This window comes from Eschrichtius robustus, chromosome 7 (assembly GCF_028021215.1).
Source record: "Eschrichtius robustus isolate mEscRob2 chromosome 7, mEscRob2.pri, whole genome shotgun sequence".
Taxonomy (NCBI): Eukaryota; Metazoa; Chordata; class Mammalia; order Artiodactyla; family Eschrichtiidae; genus Eschrichtius; species Eschrichtius robustus.
This window is the reverse complement of record NC_090830.1, coordinates 97,142,355-97,157,820: the sequence shown is the minus strand read 5'-3', so window position 1 is coordinate 97,157,820 and position 15,466 is coordinate 97,142,355. Positions and strand designations below refer to the sequence as shown.

The following is a 15,466-nucleotide window of genomic DNA, read 5'->3' as shown; positions in this document are numbered from 1 at the left end:
AATAAGAAAATAATACTCTCAAATGAATCAATGTTTAAATTATACAATGGTCATAAAATATAAATCAGCGAGCTTAACAACTTAAATCCAAATGGACACAATATGATTTATAAAAAAAATAATCTTGAAGGTTATCCAGCACAGTGATCAAGAATGAATGCACTTTATTACCATCTTGTCTTATACCCAAGTGATCTTGCTTATTGCTTTCAGATAATTCTGATGCTCTATCATTTAACACATGGCATTAGCTGAATTTCTTTTCAAATTAAAATGTAAGAAAATTACTCACTTTTAAAACATACACTTAAGATACACATAAATACTCCACTTACCCTTACTTGACCCACAAACGCATTGGCTTCTTCTTCCACCACTGATAGATTTCTGAGCAGATAGGGATCAAACACTGGAGCATTGTCATTGACATCTGTCACCACCACATTTACCGTGGCAGTTGAGGTCTTAAAGAAAAAAAAAAATGGGGGGGGGGGGATTAAATGTGAGAGGAATTATTTTTATTTTTATGTCAGTTAATTAGTCATACTGGCATTTGTCTATCTGAAAGGTATCTCATTACTATTCCTATTCCTTAGCTTTCCAAAAAAGACAAGGAAAAAAAAAAAAAAGAGGAAGCTCGCAATTTTCAAACACCTCAAAAAACAGATGGAAAAAACAAATGATATTAAAGGGCAAACATCTTCTTGAAAATGTCAAGTATTTCCTGGAGGCTTACTTTTAGAAAGTGTTTTACCTTTATCTTGTTCACATTTTGTGGGTGGTAAGTTTTTGTTTATAGACACTTGTACCCCTTTTTTCTCTGAAATGTAACATTTCTGCAGTTTTTACCACTTATATGTTGTACTGTTTAAAAATATAACTAGTACACTATAAAATAGCATGGTATGTCAAATGGGTATTTTCAGGTAAGCAAATACTACCAGAAAATACTATATTAGTAATTTTCTAGGTTCACATCTAAACTAAGAGTTTGAGGACCATACACCACTAATCATAAAAAACAAACACAAACACACACACACACAACCTTATGGTTATACAGCCTAAGGAAATGGTAAGTGGGTAATCCTACCAGTAGTACGTGCTACCTGGTTAAAAGGTAAAATCCCAGCCTGCTGCAACTCGAGAACATAATGTAGGTCAATGACTTTTGCACAATCAAGGAACATCATACATGACTCAAGCTGGAAACTGCTCTGTCTAATCAAAGCCTGAGTACAGCACATGCCCTCCACCCAGCTCTGTCACAGTGAGGGGCAGATCACAGAAGGTTGAGACCAAAATTAGAGAACGAAAGTATTCTAGGCTGGAAAATGAAAAATCCATTATGCTATGATATTAAATATTTAATAACATGCAAATAAAAAGTAGGAGGAAAAAGCAGGATGGTACTGTCATGAGAGAATTACTTAACTTTCTTTTTAAAAAAGACAAACAGGATATGTCCTAATCTGTAAGTGATGTGGGGTGAGAGGCTAAAAAGCTGAGCATAAAGAAGTGACTTAGAGGAAGTGAATCTGAAGAAATTTTGCAGCGGTCATGGGCCCGAGGGGTCAAAAACTGGACTTCCTAGCTACTAAGGAGGAGAAGTCCTGGTAAATACACTATCCTTTCCGTTGCAAAATCAAGGAACATCTTCATACGTGACACAAGCTGGAAACTGCTCTGTCTAATCAAAGACTGAATATAGCACATGCTTTGTTGGGATCACTGAAGTTCTATACTCTATGAGTAATGCTGCATAAGGTCTAGACCAGGCCATACTCAGATAAAACTCAATAGTCAAATTTTGGTTGGATTAAGGTGATCTGTCCTTATTTTAACAGACATATATTAAATCTTCTTTTGAGCAATATAATTTTATACCAAGCCTTTATAATTTTTCATATATAATGTCCAGTGGTCATTAAAAATATTACCAGGCATAGCAGGGGATTCTTGGGTATTGATAATGGCTTATTTCTTTATTTGTGTACTAGCTACATTGATAGGCTTATTTTGTGAAAATTTATACGGTTATTCAGTATGATTTGTATATATTTCTGTATTTAAAACTCCAATAAAAATTTTATTTAAAGAAATGTCAAAGACAAGCAGAACAGTGTTGTTTAGTCAAAGCCGGGAAACAACCTAAATGCCCACCAATACTAGATGTTTATATAATAGACTGTGTTTTTTGCACACAACGGAATAACATGTGATACTAAGAATGTACAGACTACATTCACCTCAATGAATTTCATGAACGTTAAGGCTGAGTGTACGAAGTCAGACACAACACAGTACACACTACATGATTCCAAGTATATAAATTTCAAAGATTGGCAGAAATACTCCATTGTGATAGAAGTCAGGATAGGGATCACTTTTGTGAAGAAGGTAGAGTAGAAACTGGCACGATTGTAAGGCTGGGCTTCTGGAGTGCTAATTAATTTCTGTTTCTTGTTCTGAATAGTGATTATACAAGTATTTTCACTATGTGAAAATTCATTAAGCTGCACAGTTATGGTTTGTGCACTCTTCTGTGTGCATCTCTCCATGAAATCATTTAATTTAAAGAATGCATGCACATCAACATACGCTTGTGTGTAGATGTATATGGATATGTATAAATTTAAATGTCATCTGATTAGATGAAATACAGGTCATGTTATTTTCTCCTTTTAACTTTTATATATTTTCCAAATTTTCTCTAAGAGAGCTACATTGCTTTAATAACAAAAATCAGTTTAACAAATGTTATTTCTTTAAAAGTTGTGTTAGAGTTAAAGCTAGTAAAAAGATTTAAAGCTAGTAAAAAGATGTGCCTTTATAGTAGCAGTAGTTCCCAATTTGACTGAAGGTGAAGGAGACATTAAAATGGACAGCTGGGAGCCAAAATCTAAGAGTAGCCATGCTAGACTTTGCTGACCTTCCTTCTAACTGCTTGCATAAAGTGCCAGCCTACCTGTATTTCCCTTACTGGCGTCCATCCTATTCTTTAAAATTCCCATTCTTGACACTATGGAGTGGGATGATTTCAGACTATACTGGGTCCTCAAAGGCTGTGGTCTGTAACTGGGTGGTATAGATGAGAACTGGATCACTAGGCGAACTAAGAAGTAAATAACAAGTCCACCATTCCTGGGCTAATAGGGGCTGAAATTTATAGACCATATAGATGTATTTATTCATATCTTAGAGATAGTATATGAAATAAAGAATATCCATTTCTCTGGCAGAAATGTAAAGTAATAAACACACATAGAATAACTTCCAGCTTATATATTTCTTGGAAAGTGGTCTGAAGATCACTTGCATCAGAATCACTTGGATTATCATTAAAACTGCAGATTTCTGGGCTACACATTAGAACTATTGACTCTATTCTGCAATATTCAAATTATATCTTTGCAATTTGTTTCACATAAATTGCTGGTAATCCTTTCATTTAAGAAAAGTCCATCCACCTGTGTTCTTATTAAATATCTTTCTTAAAACTTATGATTATTAAGGCTAAAGGGTTAATTTTACTATAATTCTACAAAGGACATAAGTTTAAATATTTAGATAAGAAAAGTGCTATCAAAATATGAGACTATTATTATTTTGTAATTACTTTCTTCTTCAACACCCCACTGTATGTGCACATGTATAAGTCGATCCCTAAAATTATATAAATGATGAAACTAACTGAAGAAGCTTTTGTTTGAAATCTAAATGTTTCTTTCCCTAGTGATATTCTCAGTACAAACTTTTGAAAATGAAACAAATTTGCTTAAAAGGATCATAATTTTAAAGCTGAATGAGACCTTATTCATTCTTAAAGAAAGAAAAATTGAGGGAACTTGAAATGCTAAGTGACCTGGCCAAGGAGAATTGAAATTAACAAGTAAATAACTGGAAAAAAAAAAAAAAAAAAGCTCTAGAAAGAACTAAACCACTAATGTTAGCCCAGAACTTATTTTCATTTTTTTATGTGGCCAAAGCTATAATTAGTAGACTGAGACTATGCCAGATAGCTTAATATGCTATTTCTTTTCCACCTTTACTGTTGTCTAAGAAATCTTACTTTTAAGGCCAGAGGTAAAAGGTCCTAGAGCTAATATTACTTCCATTAATTTTTTGATTCATCATGTGACCTATCTCAAATGGTTGACCTAAAACCTCCTTATTAATTTTACTTCACTCTAATTATACCCCTTACTCCATGCTTAATAATTCCCTCTTTTCCTTAGAATTTTCCCCCTCAGTTATTTCCTAGCCAAGTTACACATTAAACTTTCATCATAAGTCAAGTTCTCAATTATTTTCTTCTTGAGATTCTCACTGACTTCTTTACATATATCTTATACAGGCACACTATATTAATTAAGGGGATTGCATATGTAAAAAGTAATCTTAGATTTTATTTTTATTGACTTGTCTAATCTCTAAGTGCCTTCTCTTGGCCTCACTATTTACTAAAACTGTTTTGTATATTTTATTTTCCACATATAGCTGTTTATCTAATGTTTGAAAAGTGGCAAATAGCTTATTATGGGCAGATTGTTTACCAAATTTAAGTAATTATCCTTATCTATTTTTCTAATTTTTAATTAAGATGATAAAACTGTCTAGTATCAATTTTGTATGGTAAATTTTCTACAGCAATCCTCCTCAAAAAGCGTGAGGAGAGCATTATATACCCCCATCCAGTCTATTTTTTGATCAAAGAAATCATTTCAAGTAAACTTGAGATACATTGCTATTTGAATTGGGTGAGTCTTCTAGACACTTATACTGAATTTGAAATTATTTCTAGAGAACAGTGCTGAGTTGGCCCATATGCACTAGACTAAAGACAAAAGCTACTTTGTGGCATAGAAATGGTGAAAAAAACAGTCTAATAAAGCATTGCCAATGAATGCATTGTTACAGTGCTTATAAATCAGAATAGTGGTAGTTGTGGATGGGTAGATTGAAGAATACAATCAAATGATTTTAAAACACACCTACATAACTAAACGATTTATTTATTTTTAATACTAATTTTTAGGTGCAGAGGAAATAAAATTTATCTTCTCTAGAATTATGGGCCCTTTTAAACCATTTCAATCATCAAGGATTAGTCAAGATTCCGAGCGCTGCTTACAGATAACCTGTAGAATCAGTCAACTTTGTTTCCTAAGTGCTTCAAGGTATTTATGCCCAAATTCCCTTCTGTCCACTGTCCCCCACCCTCAAAAAAGTGACTTTAAAGGAAATAGATTCCAACATGGTAAAACTGCCAGAACTGCCAGTGCTGTGCTGGTGATGGACACAATGAAATACTTCTTAGACTAAGTTAGATTTCATTTTCCCCATAAATTAGGTAAGAGAGCAAATTCCACGTATCTATTCTGTCAAGTCAAAGTTGCAGCTCCATAACAAATTCAGAATATAGGTTCATTGATTCAAAGAGCCCATTGGAGAAAAAAGCACTTTGAGTAATTTTAAGTAGTTGCTCCAAATGAAAAAGAGATTAATTCATGAATTCATGATTGCAATAAATCGTTTTAGAGTGTAAACTACAAGGTTCTCTCAGTTTCTTTAGGACTATTTTTAAAACCCTTTCTCAAAGAGAGTACTCACCCCATCTGGCCTGCCATCAGAAGCAGTGACGATCAGAATGTAGCGATCAGTGCTTTCCCTGTCCAGTGCTTTCCCTAAGGTTAGAATCCCAGTACTAGTGACAGAGAAAACAAACAAACAAATGAGACAGAAAAAGATATTATGTCACAGGGAGTCTTTCTACTATTGTGAACTACTTTTTTTTTTTTTTTTTCCTTTCAACGAACACAGCTTGAGTATTTAAGATGTATGATTCTAGGATTCATGCTGAAAATTGAAAAAGGCTTTTAAGGCTGTTGAGACTCTTAGCAATAATGAAAAATTGCCAAACTGAATGAGATAAGTGAGTTGATTCTGTAGCCTCCAAGGGAAAAAAAAAAAAAAAACATGCTTAATTCATTCCAGGAAGAAAGATATCTATCTTGTTTGTGATTATTTCAAAGGTAAAAGAGTCCATTAATCTTTAGCAGTTTCATAATGTTTTGAGTAAAAAAGTGATTTCTTTAATCTATATCACCGCTCCCATTCATTGTCACATATGTGACCACTAGGGAAATGCAAACATCTAAATTTCATCTTTGATTAAACCACAGAGATTAAAATATATTTTTTCTTCTTTCCAAATTTCAAAATAACTGAGTCTTATTGTAGAAAATTAGAAAATATACAGTGGAATATTAAAACTTTCATAGATATTATGGGTTTTTTTAATATTTCTTTTTATTCTCTATTATAACCAATTTAAATACATTATAATTGCTTTCAAAAGAGCACTCAGGCTGCATATTTTACATTTTTCAAGATAATATAATTTTATGAACATTCATTCTCTCATTTTACAATTTATAAAAACACACTCTTAAGTTGATACACTAACAATTTTACCATTTTGTTATTCTCTTGAAATTTAGATATTTCTTAAGTATTATGTATAATGTGAGATGAACAGCCTTTGGGAAAATTCTCATACTTAGAATATTTTTAATACTAATTCTTAACCTTTTCACTGTTTAGAATACATACTTTCAAATATTTAAGCTTTTATTCTCCCATGTAACTTGTTTTATAACACTTTGGTCGCTTATTATGTTCTCTAAAACAAGTTCTACATTTATGTCTTAGATATTACAATCTGACGTTGTACATGGCATTTTAATTAAGGTCTAACAAGTATCTACTGTGAAGGAGAGGTTACATTAATTTAACAAAACATTAAAATATTTATCAAGTATAAAAGCATAATTTGTTTCTGATAGATAAAAGGCTTTCATTTTAATGCAAGTGCTTTTGTTGTTACAGTGGAATTTAAGCAATCCGCACCACATATGGTAGCTGAGTACAGAGAGTCAATGCCAAGGAATCAAAATCAGAGTCACAGTTACTCTGTTTGTTTTATTTTATTGTTGTTATTGATACAGACTAAAAAAAAGTTCTAAACATATGGTATGACTATGAAAAACTGACTTTGCTCCTTGTACATTTTAAAATATTTTGTCCAAATAACTGAAAACCAATTCCCAGAGTAGTTTGTAACAATCAGATTTGGATCAACTTCCCATACTGCAGATGGTTCAGATAACCCCATTCTAAAATGACATTCAAAGAGAAAAGTAAATCATTTATTGTTTCTGAGATTTATTCACAAGTAACTTAAGTAATAAGAAATCTGAAAATCTATCCATAGTAAAATGAAAGAAAGAAGAAAATTCAGTTATTGTTTTCCATTTTTCTCCTCAGTTTAAGCTTCGACTCTATATTATGCCTTGTACATTAAATTAGAAAATCACTAGAAATTTATATTGTATTAGAATTTAGAGCCATATTATACCTAAATAGCTTATTTTTCATAGTCTGGTGATTATTATGGAAATAGTTCTTTGCTTAAGATGATGTGTGCCTTGTGTCCCAATGTGGTAGACAGTTAGACAGGATATTTGGGAAATGGAAAAAGAGAGAAAAAATAGGTACTGTCTTTTGGTATTCATAGCTGAAAGACTAGCTTATGAGTGCACACAAGCATCCTTCCACAAAATTCCAGAAATAATTGGAAAGGAGGACTCTTGCTACCAGCTGAATGGAAGCTATAGAGCAGTATACATTAGGCTGCATTTAGAAATGCAGTAAATCTTATCAGCCCATATACTAAAAATACATAAGAATGACTCCTGATAAAACATCAATAATAGTGCTACTTAAATTTTACATAATTGAAAATATATTGCACAGGAGTGATGTCAGTGAAAATGGTGACATAGACAGCTTGAAGAGATGGTCTCTCCACAGAAGCATCGAAAAATGAAGCAGGAAAAACCAGAAACAACTTTGATAGGGCTCTGGAAAACAGTCAAAGGTTGACAGCACCCAAATGAAGGTAGAATTAAGAAAAAGGCAACTTAAAAATTGTAGTAAAGATTTGTTCCATTTTTACTTGTCCTTGCCCCAGCCCTTCCTGGCTTAGAGTGGTCTTAAAGATGGTGGTCGACATTCCCAGTGTGATACTCTGGTCCTTGTTTCTGGAGGCAGCAAAACTGTCCTTATTCACAAAGAATTGTGTTTATCTATTCCAACTGGTCTGGAGGCTGCCTGAAGGAATAATACATGGTTGTCGTCTTGTTTTGCCTAACTCAGAATTCACTCAAGGTGGAAAAGCAGTGGGTATTCCTGGAAAACAGTGTAAGTCAGGGAGCAACCTGCAGCCATCTGAGGCAATAGTTTATGTTTGAGGCATACAGTGGAACACCAAAAGCCTGGCAGGAAAAACTGTGTAGAGAGTTTCTTGGAAAATTAGGGCATTCAAAAGTGCCCATGTATACTGGTGAATAGAATTGAGAGTCCAGAAATGAACCCATACGTCTGTGGCCAGTTGATTTTCAGTAAGAATGCCAAGATCATTCAATAGGGAAAGAACAGTCTCTTCAACGAACGGTGCTGGGCAATTGGAGATCTACATGCAAAGGAATGTAATTGGACTATCTCATACCATATACAAAATATAACTCAAAATGGATCAAAAATCTATATGTAAGTACTGAAACCATAAAACTCATAGTCAAAAGCGTAGGGCTAAATCTTTATGATTTGGGGTTTGATAATGTATTCTTAAATATGATAATAACAGCATGAACAGCACAAAGAAAAATAGAGAGGGCTTCCCTGGTGGCGCAGCGGTTAGGAATCTGCCTAACAGTACAGGGGACATGTGTTCGAGCCCTGGTCCGGGAAGATCCCACATGCCACGGAGCAACTAAGCCCGTGTGCTACAATTACTGAGCCTGTGCTCTAGAGACTGCGAGCCACAGCTACTGAAGCCCGCGTGCCACAACTACTGAAGCCTGTGCGCCTAGAGCCCATGCTCCACAACAAGAGAAGCCACCGCAATGAGAAGCCTGCGCACTGCAACAAAGAGTAGCCCCCCGCTTGCCGCAACTAGAGAAAGCCCATGCACAGCAACAAAGACCCAACACAGCCAAAAATAAATAAATAAAATAAATTAAAAATAAATAAATAAATAAACAGAATAGCAATAGTATATGTATTTTTTAAAAAAAGAAAAATAGATATATTAATCTTCCTCAAATAAAAAATTTTTTGTGCATCAAAGTACAGTATCAAGAAAGTGAAAAAAACCCTACAAGATGGGAGAAAATATCTGCAAATCAGATATCTGATAAGGGTCTGGTTCTCCAAATATATAAAGGACTCCATACAACTCAACAGCAAAAAGGACAAACAACCCAATTAAAAAATAGGCAAAGAACTTGAATAGATACTTCTCCAAAGAAGATATACAAATGCCAAATTAGCACATGAAAACATGCTCAACATCATTAGTCATCAGGGGAATACAAATCAAAGCTACAATGAAATAGTACTTCATACTCACTAGAGTAATTAACAAAACAGATGGGAAAATAATGTGTTGATGAAAACACGGAGGTATTGAAACACTTGTACATTGCTGGTGGGAATGTAAAATGGTTCAATCACTATGGAAAACAATTTGGCAGTTCCTCAAAAAGTAAATGATTACAACATGACCCAGCAATTCCAATTCTGGGTATATATTCAAAAGAATTGAAAACAGGTGCTTAAATACATGTATATTTGTGTGTGCTTAAATACATGTATCTATGTGTGTGTGTGTATGTGTGTGTGGATATTAGCAGTATCCACAATGACCAAAACAGAAAAACAGCCCAAATTTCCATCAATGTATGAATGGATAAACAAACTGCTGTGTACACATGTAACAGAATATTATGCAGTTATAAAAAGGAAAGAAGTACTGAGATATGCTTCAACATGGAAGAACTCTGAAACATTAGGCTAAGTGAAAAAAGCCAGACACAAAAGGTCACATACTGTGCCATTCTATTTATAGAAAATATCCAAAATAAATAAATCCACAGAGGCAGAACACAACTTGGTGGTTGTCAGTGGCGGAGGGGAAGGGCAAGTAGGGAGTAACTGCTTAACGGGTTTGTGTTTCCTTTTGGAATGATGACGATGTTCTGGAACTAGACAGAATTGATAGCCGTACAACATTGTGAGTCTACTAAATGCCACTGAATTGTTGACTTTAAAATGCTTAATTTTATGCTATGTGAATTTAACCTCAATTATATTAATTATATTGCACAGAATTCCCTCACCAAACACTGAGGCTATATTCCTGAAATGTATTGTGATTGACAAAATCAAGCTCTTTTATACAATGAGTTGGTTTGCCAAGCCATAAAAATGGTGTTCAAAAGTTGTTTAAACAATGTAGATAAAAAGTAGTAGAGGGTATCTACTTCCAAACAAACCAACCTTCTATTTAAGTGTTCATTTTCCCAAACTGCATCATTTATTAGGAAATATTGCAGCAGCATAATTATGCACTGAAAGAGATTATCTCGCAGGTTTCATGCTTTGTATTCTTCCATTAATCTTTTTCAATACCTTCGACTGGCTGTGATTAACATCATTTATACTTACAAGTGTCTGAGTCTTTGGCAGATTTATCTTGCTGATTTGGGCATCATTTTTCAGGCCTTAAAATGATATTTAGAGAGGGTAGAGTGTACCTCAAAATGTGTGATTGCTTCTAGTTTGATATGGCATTCCATGTTGAACAGTAATTAGTGATTAACAAACACAGACCAATAGAAAGAGTTAGATATTGGTAGCCATTCAGGTAAAAGATGATGGAGGCATGAACCAGCTGTGTGAGAAGGGTGATCTGAGCATATATTTTGAGAGTAGAGCTTACAGAAAAAAATGTGTATCATCTTTCTTACATGTTAATATTCAGTGTAGTTCAAACTGATATGAAAAACATAAGCTTTAAATTTAGTGTCAAAATTAATTTAGTCACATAGAGAGAAATAAAAATGCCAGTGAAGATATAAAACTTTCAAGTAAAGTTCTAACAAGGGGCAGAAATAACTCTGAGGTTCTTTTATTTAGCACTTAGCCTTTAAGTGTTACATCACATGCCTTATGCTACAATGATGACATCAATAAGAATTCCTCAATTTCCTGCAATAAATAACAAATATTTTGCCATAATACTTGCAGAGGAAGTTTCTTTACATCTTGCTTAAATATTTACTTATAAATGAATGTTTGCTGAATAAATATTTGCTGAATCATATGCAACTATTAGCACAGACATAAAAAGTTATTAAAATAATGCATTACACTACAGAACCATAAAGATCTGGCCATTTAATACATAATATTAACTGATTTACATAATGAATGATTGTGATCTTTAAGGAACAAGCATTTTTCTTTAAAGAATAAGTTTCTTTCCTGGCCATATGACTAATCCAATTCATTAAAATGTCATACAGTGTGAACAGAAAGAGAAAAACAAATACCGTATGCTAACACATATATATGGAATCCAAAAAAAAAAAAAAAAAGGGTCTGATGAACCTAGGGGCAGGACAGGAATAAAGACGCAGACATAAAGAATGGACTTGAGGATGTGGGGAGGGGAAAGGGTAGGCTGGGACGAAGTGAGAGAGTAGCACTGACATATATACACTACCAAACGTAAAATAGATAGCTAGTGGGAAGCAGCTGCATAGCACAGGGAGATCAGCTAGGTGCTTTGTGACCACCTAGAGGGGTGGAATAGGGAGGGTGGGAAAGAGACGCAAGAGGGAGTTGATAATGGGGATATATATACACATATAGCTGATTCACTTTGTTATACAGCAGAAACTAACACAACATTGTAAAGAAATTATACTCCGATAAAGATGTTAAAAAAAAAATAAAGTTATGACACTGAAAAAAAATGCATATAACAATTCAGCACTTGGTAAATCCACACTAGCATTGAAATGAATATTCATTACAACTAATATTTTTTAAAGAATTATAAAAATGTTTTGGTATATTTGTATTTCAATGGAAAAAAAGGGTAAGGTAATGGTATTGTAATGATTATTGTTAAAATTCGCATTATAGCATAAAATAATATTTAATGTAAACAGTGAGCAAGTACTTTTTTTGTTGTTTTAAGAAGGAAAATGTAACCAAAATCACTATTTAGATGAACTGAAGCATCTGATAAGACAGAACATGATTTCTTTTCTATTATTTTTTGAGAGAGCATCTGAATTATTCAAATCCTTAAAACTTACATAGAAGTGGTGATGCAAATTTGCACAAGTATCTCAGAAGTTTCAAAGAGGGAAGGGATTAAAATATCAATTTTTCCCCCATTTCAAATGTGTTGAAATATACTGCTAAGGGTCTAGGCTAGCCTATAATTATCAATGAGAAGAACAGCAATGAAGTGGCTGAAATAAAATTACCATAAGATAAAAGGCAATGAGCGCAGTGTACTGGACCCTGAATGATCATCAAGAGAGACCATACAATCATCACAGAGTCCTGTCCTACTCTAGCTGTCCGGAAGAAGTTTGCATTTAAGGATATTTCTGTCTGTTTAGGTCAATTCAGACAAAGAGGATGCTGCATTGACATCTTTCACACTTTAAAGACTTCTGTAACCAACTAGGTGTGTCTGTTTGGTTTCAAAAGCATAAATTAGAGAGTAGTAGACAAACACTTGCTAGGGTAGCAGCACGAGTGAGAATGTCTGATAAAACTGGTAGCTCATTAGATTTCACAACCAGCAGTTTTAAAATCCTTCAGCATCAACAGAAAAACAGATAAACACAGGAATGGAAATCTTTAACAGAGAAAGTAAGACCAGGGCAGGTGAAAACTTCATTGTTTTCTTATTTTTATCAGTTTTATTAACATATAATTCACATATCATTGAATTCACCCATTTAAAGTGTACAATTCAATAAATTTTAGCATATTTGCAGAGTAGTTCAACCATCACCACAATCAATTTTAGAATATTTTCACCACTGTACCCATTAGCAGTCATTCCCTATTCTCTGTCAGCCCCCAGCCTCAGGCAACCAGTAGTCTACCTTCTGTCTCTATAGATTGGCCTATTCTGGACATTTAATACAAATGGGATCATACCAAATGTGGTCTTTTGTGAATGACTTCTTTCATTTAGTATGTTCTCAAGGTTCATGCATGTTTCAGTACTTAATTCTCCTTTATTGCTGAATAATATTCCACTGTATGGATACACATTTTGTTAATTCATTTCATCTGTAGACAGACATTTGGGTTGTTTTCCACATTTTGCCATTGTAAATAATTCTGTTATAAACATTTCTGTGCAACTTTTTACGTGGACATAACATTTTCATTTCTCTTGAATAGACACGAGTGGAATTGCTGAGTTATATGGTAACTCTATGTTTAACATTTAGAGGAAATGAGAAATAGTTTTCCAGAGTGTACATTTTACATTCCCATCAGAAATATATGAGAATTCTGATACTTCCACATCTTCACCCATGTATGCTATTTCCTTTGTTTTTCATTATAGCTATTATAAGAGGATGTGAAGTGGTATTTCATGATTGTAATTTGATTTCCCTAATGACTAATGATTATGAGCATATTTCCACATGCTTATTGGCCATTCATATATCTTTGAAGAAATGTCTATTTAAATTCTTGTTCATTTTTACTTAGATTATTTATCTGCTTAATTTTGAGATATACTAGTTCTTTACATACTCTTCATATATTTAAAATATTTTCTTTCAGTCTGTGGGGTTGTCTTTCACTTTCTTGATGGTGCCATTTGAATCACGTTTTTTCAAATTTTGATGAGGTACAACTTATTAGTCTTTTTCTTAATCACTTTTGCTTTTTGTATCATATCTAAGAAATCACTGCCTAACCCAAATCACGATTTACATCTGTATTTTCTTCTACATTATATAGTTTAATCTCTTATATTTAGGTCTGTGATTCACTTTGAGTTAATTTTTACAGATGGTGTGAGGTAAAGACCCAACTTCATTCCTTTGCATGCTGTCCCAGCTTCATTTATTGAAAAGATTATTCCTTCCTAATTAGGTTGTCTTGGCCCTTTTTTGGAAATCAATGGACCATAAATATTAGGGGTTATTTTTGGATTCTTAAGTTTATCCTAGTAATCCAGACATCTATTCTTATACCAGTACCACACAGCCCTGATTACTGTTAAAGTGTCCCTTTTACAAAGTTTTCTTTCTTTAAGAATGATTGTAAATTATAATTACTTATGATTAGTATGTACCTATGGGGGAAAATTCAAAATAGTAAATCTCTCCATTTTTAAAACGGAAGTTTATTCATCTGTGAAATCTAAAAATCTAGGAAATATTGTATCCAGGCATACAAATTCATGGCTGTACCATCCTCGTCAATGCAAAGTTGCAGGTGTTTTTTTCTTACAAGATCAAGTGACCACACAGGGTTCTCTTGATTTGGCATTGTGTACCACATGTTCCTGAGACTGAAGCGGAGCCTGGCTAATTTGTCAAATTTTTCACTTTATACTCATGGGCTACATTTAGATTTCCATCCTTTTAGGGAGTAAAACCACTCAGGACCACACAGAAAACATCAGAGAGATAGCAAGAACATCTCTTTGACAACCAGCCACACGCAACAACAGAGCAGCTGCTTTGTTGTTGAAGAAGAGAAACAAAGCTAACGTCAATGCCTTCTTTAATGTCTGCTGTCAGTTTCCTCAATAGTTATGACTGACATTATCTCTGATATGTTCAGAGAGGTGAGTAGAATGACATGGACATAGACCTCAAAGGGGCTTAGAATGGGCATGAAATATTTTTATCTTAGCTTTTTTAGAGTATACCTATATTACTCAAAAATTGAAGGATCGACTTTGGTGGCACCTTAAATGCATCTGAATTACACTTTTTCTTACAAAATTCCCTTTGAACAATTTAGTGCCAAGTTACTCTTTGTAGAAATATCTTTGTTATTATGAGTAGCTGACAATTTTAAAGGGATCTAATTAATCCCAGGTTATACCTGCAAATGAACTGTTTCCACCTCAGTGGATTTTACCTAGTAAAAATTTTTAAAATAAATAAACAGTCTCCTGGGTATGATTTCTGGATTCAGAATTATCCCCCGCAGCTCTCATTAACACTCGTAGAAAAAAAAAGTAAAATAAAACTACAAACAGCTGAAAGTCTCTGATTAGAAGTCTGTCCTCTTGCTACCAGTACATTGTTTAACATTTTAAAAAGAAAAATAAATTTAGAAATTATTTTTAACTTACGTTTCTGAAAGATTAAAAACTCGCTGTGGATCTCCATTCTCAATGGCATATGTTATTGGATCTCCCTCTCGATCAGTTGCCTTCAGAGAGAAAACATACTTTAATTATCAAGTAACTGATATGTCTTCCATTCAGTACAGTGTAATATAGAAACTTGAAACTAATAGCACAGAAGATCCATGACACCTTAAAGTATAA

The 15,466-nt window shown here is 33.6% G+C and overlaps 1 protein-coding gene across 1 annotated transcript in view; it reads right to left on the bottom strand.

The window, feature by feature from the left end:
- Nucleotides 1-15,466, bottom strand: part of PCDH15 (protocadherin related 15) — a 1,145,650-nt gene that overhangs the window by 224,512 nt on the left and 905,672 nt on the right. Inside the window, exons 19-21 of the mRNA XM_068548948.1 lie at nt 15,269-15,348; nt 5,614-5,707; nt 336-464 (exon numbers count right to left, since the gene is read on the bottom strand). Of these exons, the coding sequence (XP_068405049.1) occupies nt 336-464; nt 5,614-5,707; nt 15,269-15,348 (303 nt within the window). The remainder of the gene's footprint in view (nt 1-335; nt 465-5,613; nt 5,708-15,268; nt 15,349-15,466) is intronic.